At 22.7% G+C, this 6215-nt stretch overlaps 1 protein-coding gene across 1 annotated transcript; it reads left to right on the top strand.

The window, feature by feature from the left end:
• The first annotated feature begins 606 nt into the window (after positions 1-606).
• LOC105364612 (protein NRDE2 homolog) lies at positions 607-3194 on the top strand. The gene has a single exon (XM_011502591.1). The coding sequence runs from the start codon at positions 840-842 to the stop codon at positions 3192-3194; it is 2355 nt and encodes a 784-aa protein (XP_011500893.1). The 5' UTR covers positions 607-839.
• The last annotated feature ends 3021 nt before the right edge of the window (positions 3195-6215 follow it).

The raw sequence follows: 6215 nt of genomic DNA, 5'->3' as shown, positions 1-6215 counted from the left end.
TATATTACGATATCTATTCTCAATCTATATCTTTATATTTTAATCAAATTAATTTTTATTTATACATTTAAAATAAACGAATATAAATGAATAATGATATTTTCATAGAAAGCAATTAAAAGTTAGTCGATTAATTTATTTTATTAAAATATAGAAAATTTTTATTTGTGGTTCAAAGTTAATTATAACTATGGATCTACACGTTTTAGTAAATGTGGTTTAAGCAAATGTGTTTACAAATATAAGATAAAATGTCACTTTTTCCTGCATATTCCAATAATTTCAATAAACCAGCTAGTAATAGTATTATTATAGAAACACAAGAATCAAGTGAAAATTTAGAATGGCTTAGAAATTGTAGCTATAAACCTATCGCTTCGTACTTAAATTCATCTATAAAAAATGAAATTTGGTCGGATAGTTCCGATGAAGATTCTAGTAGTACATGTAACGACGATAAAGATACAAATAAGAAAATTTGTAAAAACAATCCTTTCAATAATGACAATAATGAACTGAAAAAAATTGCAAAACTTCCTCGAAAATCAAAAAAAAAATCTAAAACTTTAAGAAAAGAAATTTCTTTAGTTAAATATGAAACTCATGTAAAAGATATTTATTTTGAAGATAAAAATGGGAACAAAAGATTTCTGACAATTGATACTCTTGAATTTTCTGTCAGACCAAATTATACATTAGGTTTTAATTTAAAAAAACAAAATAAATATCGGCATTTCAAACGATACTATACAAGGAATTTAAACCTTCCTAAAAAATCAACGAATGAAGGTAGTACAATTAAATATGAAAATAGTACTGATATAGTTGGAGAAGGATTTATGGATGAACTCAAAGATGAGCAAAAAGTATTAATTCAAAAATTTAATAAAAGAATTACTGAATGTCCTAAAGATATTAATGCATGGCTTGAATATGTACAATTTCAAGATCAGGTTATAGAATCGTGTTCATTTTATAAGCAAAAGAATATTAAAGAAATCATAACTCAAAAGAAATTAACCATTATTGAAAAAGCTTTAGCAATTAATTATGATTCTGTAGAACTTTTAAATTTGAAATTACAATTGCTATCAATGTCAATACCGGCTGATCAATTTTTAAATAAAATTGAGGAAATGATTAAGCATGATAAAAAAAATATTATTTTATGGGAAGCTTTGATAAAATTAACTCAAACTTCTTGTGTGCTGTGTAAAGTATCAAAAGTATTAGATTCGTATGTAAAATACTTTTCAGTTTTAAAACAAAAGTGTAAAACAAGTCCTAAGTTTTATGATGAACAAATTTTTAATTTATTATATCAATGTCTAATATTTTTGCGTCATGTTGGACTTTGGGAACAAATGTGGGAAATTTTAAAAATTAATCTACATTTGAATCTTGAAATAGATCGTGAAAAACTTAAAAATATAAATACAATCGATGAAAAACTAATTATGGATATGGAAGAATTAATTTTAAATTCTAAACTTCCATTGAATCAATTATGGTTACGTATAGAGTTATTACGTGAAAGGTGTTTTTGGACAAGTGTTGATATTAATCAAGTTAATGTTAATCTTATTGGAGATGAAAAACGATTAGTATCGGCTGATGAAATAACTAATTTTATTTATCCAACAATTACAATTGAATCAAATTTTCGTTTGGTAATTTTCACTCTTCTTTGTCTTAAAGTTCCATTACTTCCAAGTCGTCACTGTACTTTCAAAGATTTTAAACTGGAAAAAGATTGCTGGACAATAGATTCCTTAGAATGTATATTACCCATGATATATTCAACAGTATGGATAGGTGCGGTAGATAAATATTTAAGTAACAAATTTATGTTAACATCATTATTTGAAGGGGAACTAACATCTGGACCACAATTTATAAAATACCATCCTGCTCAAGAATTATATTTAGATTTTATAAGATTAATATTTAGTACCATTTCTCAAAAATTACCAATAATTCAAAGAACTAGTATTCTTATTTGGTGGTTAAGATTCGAAAGATTATTAATTTTTATTACCAAAGATGAGCCTTTGAAAGAAGAAAGCAAGAATAAAAAAGCCAAGTCCATTATAAAAAATTTTTTAAAAAAACCAGAGAACAGAAACAATTTGCATTTTTACAGGGAATTTGCTTTATTTGAGTATGAACTTGGTTCTTTTGATAATTGCATTTACATGTTAAGAAAAATTATTCAATCCCAAGATATTAAATTTTTAGATAATGAAGAAAAAGCAGCGCTTCTTAGTCTGTATAGAACGTCTTTTGAAATTTTATTAGATTTAAGCACTTATAAAAATTCAAATCTAGAAATCTTTAACGAAATGACTGAAAGTTTAAAAAATTTTATTTGTGTATGTTTCAACTATAATCAGAATATGACAGTAGAAGAAATATTATATGAAGAAATTATTAAATTTTTAACTAATTCAGTTGCAGATGAATCTGAAGATACATTTTTGTTACCAAATTTACATTGTGATTTATTAATTTGTTATAGTTACATATTATATAGTAAAAATAGAATTGATACAAATTCTATTTTTGAATTATTTAATAGATGTTTAACACATTGTAATAAATGTTTTCGATTGCAAGAAAGATTTTATGAGACTAAAGTGGCATTTTTACAATTTTTACAACATACAGTTCAAAAAGTTGAAAATGTATTAATTAACACTCTTAATGAAGCTCTTGAAAAATATCCCAGTAATTTATTCCTTCTATCATTAAATGCTTCTATAGAAAGTAAACTACCATATTGGAAATTGAAAACAAGTAATAAAAGATATAATATATGGTCAATTTTAGCAAATTGTTTGGCTGGAAGAGCTCGTATTATTCATCTAAATAATATTGGACTTGAACAATCTTCTAATGCAATGATTAATAAAATGCTTTCATTTCATAAAACATTATCAATAACAGAAGAAGTACAAAATTGCCCTTTGGTCTGGAGATTTTATATGTTATTACTTCGAGAGCATGATTTATCAAAAAACAAAGGAGAAGAGATTTATTTTCAGGCTGTTACTCAGTGTCCATGGTCGAGAAGTGTATATATAAGTGCAGCTGAAATTGCACCTCAAATTTTATCACAAATTCAAGATTTAATTCAGGAAAAAGAATTAAGAATACATGTTACACCAGATGAGTTAGATATATTAAGAGGATAATAAGTTTATTAAGATTTTTATTTTTAAATTTGAATTAGAAATATATATTTATATGTAAATATTTCATTATTATAATGTCAGAAATATTGTTATTATTGAGATAGTGAAAAGTAATATATATTATTGTAAAACATTCACAATGTGTATATTTGTAGATATTTATAAATGTGTATAATAATTATAAATTTGTTATACCTCTATATGCAAATAAATTTGAAGTAATATAATTTTCACATTTTTTGTTTTATAATTAAATGATTATAATTTACGGAATATTAATAATTAAACTAACTTTATTACTATTCAAATGATAATTGAAATAAAAAATTTATTAATATTTCAACAGGGAAATTAATAAATTCGTTAAAAAGTATCAATATCTGAAAAAATTTCTGAAAAAATGAGCAGTTCCTATAAAATTTTAAAGAAAGTACATAATTTTTCTTTACATTTATAATATTTTATAAAATTTAATTTTACCATTGAAATTCTGTTTACACTAATTATTTTATTTAATCACAAATATAATTAATTACATGTTTTTTTTATCTTTTATCCGAATTTCGTTATATATACATAAAAATATCCCGAATTTCTTGATATGCTCCAAAGCAATTTGTATACAAAATATTTATTAAAATCAACAAGAATTATAATTGATAGATAAGCAAAGCAATTTATAAAAAAAAAAATTATTTATTTATATAATTATATTATAAAAAAAAATACATATGTTCAATCAATATGTAATCATCATTCTACATGACTTATCCAAACAAGGAAGTTATATATAATTTCTGATGATTTAAATAACTCAAGTTATATTATATAAAAAATAATACCAGAAAGAAAATGTAAAAAAACCATATTATTTACTATATGAAAATGCTGTACAATATGTGCAAATATGAAAAAAAAAACATATAGTGAAAACTTCTGTACGAACTATTGTATTAGTAGCTCAAGAACATTTTATAGTTCTCTTTTGTTAATTTTTTTTTTTTTATATCCTGTCTCGATTTTACATTGTTTTTCGACACGCACTTCAAACATATTCAATTTAATGTGCTTCTAGTTGATTAGCTGTCGCCATGAAATATTAAATATTAAAATAGTAAGTACAAAATTAATAAAAGAATTTGCAAAATAAAATTTATTGATTTGTTTTGTTAAATTTCATAAATTATGAAATAAAATAATATATTCATTTTATTAGTTAAGAATCTAATACAGCCAGATTTTTGTAAATAATTTTGTATATCTTTCCATTTCAACATTATAAGACAAAATATTCATTTTGAATTTATCAATAATTTACCACATCAAATATTCGCGCTTTTGTACCAGAAAATGTAAATAATGTACCACACAATGAATAATCTGTACAAATTAAAAAAGAATCTTTTATTCCATTCGCTACCATGTTTAAATACCCTCATTCGTAGTTTTAACAAATTTAAAAATTAAAATTACTATTTTCTTTATGAATTGCACTTTATTATATTCTATTTATATATAAAATAGCAAACTCCTCGAATATCCTCTACGTAGTTTATATTCAATGCCCGTTGGGGATTGAATACTACTTATTCATTTTTCATAGCTTCTGTAAAGATTAAAATTATTATTTAGTGTTAATCAAATAATATATTATATCAAAATTAAAGTTTCGTTAATATTAAATCATACACAATGGTTTTAAAAACTACCAAATTTCTTTATAAAATGGCTAAAAAGGAGAATTACGTAATATTAAAAAATTCGCAGTAATTATAATGTATTATAATTAGGTTCTAAACAATTTTCTATTATATTTCAGCTCTTTCTTTTAACGTCGGTCATTGTGTATGATATAACAGCTGCAGCTGCAATTCTTATACAAAAAGGATTTTATTCTCCAGATGTAAATTGGAAATGTGTTAATAATCCTGAGCCTTATAATAAATTTAGGAATAGTCAATATAGGGTAATATACTGATGTTATACTCAAATATATATGTCTATATATATATATAAAAAAATTTAATTTGTATTAACATTTAACTTCTCTTCTAGCTTTTCAATTACTATGGTAGAGATTATAAACAATGTAAAGCTCCCTCATATTAAAGAATTATTTCTATAATAGTTGAAAGTAGGATTTTATTGACAAATGGACATTTCAGAGGCAGAAAATTTATTAAAGAAATTTGCTTATTAAAAATATATAATATTCTTGAATCATGTAAAATTTTAGAATAATAATAAATCGCAGCTTTGGCTGTGAAAATTAAATATATACATTTTTTATTTTTGGCCTTGTTGGATATTTATTTTATATTATTTTATTATATATATTATTTTATTATATTATATTAATATATATATATATATATATATATATATATTAATTTCTTTATATTCAAATATGCATACTTAGCTTAATTGCAAAAATTCAAGAGTAATACAAGATTTTATAGAACCGAATAATTTTATCTCTTAATTTTATGTTTTAATCGATGGATTGTGAAGATTATTCCAACCTATAAAATATCGTTATTTCTGGTATTAATTATTTACTATGTGGAAATAATTTTGTCACTTTCATTTTTTGGCATATTCGAAACGAAATATAAGCTATTAAACAGAGTGCAAGCAGTAAGAATATTTAAGTATGATTTTTCTTTCTTATATAATATTGGCAGGATTTATTTACTTTAATAATATTAGGCAACAACAAGTCAGGATGGTTCATTATAAAAAGTAAAATAGTATTTCATTTGCATATTTGATACGTTAAATAATTATAATTACAATCATATGTCGTAAATGAACTATATTTGTGTATATTTGTATATATGTCGTAAATGAACTATATTTGTGTATATTTGTATATATGTCGTAAATGAACTATATTTGTGTATATTTGTATATATGTCGTAAATGAACTATATTTGTGTATATTTGTATATATGTCGTAAATGAACTATATTTGTGTATATTTGTATATATGTCGTAAATGAACTATATTTGTGTAAATGA

Source organism: Ceratosolen solmsi, unplaced genomic scaffold (assembly GCF_000503995.2).
Source record: "Ceratosolen solmsi marchali unplaced genomic scaffold, CerSol_1.0 scaffold39, whole genome shotgun sequence".
Lineage (NCBI taxonomy): Eukaryota > Metazoa > Arthropoda > Insecta > Hymenoptera > Agaonidae > Ceratosolen > Ceratosolen solmsi.
This window is presented reverse-complemented; position numbering and strand designations above follow the sequence as displayed.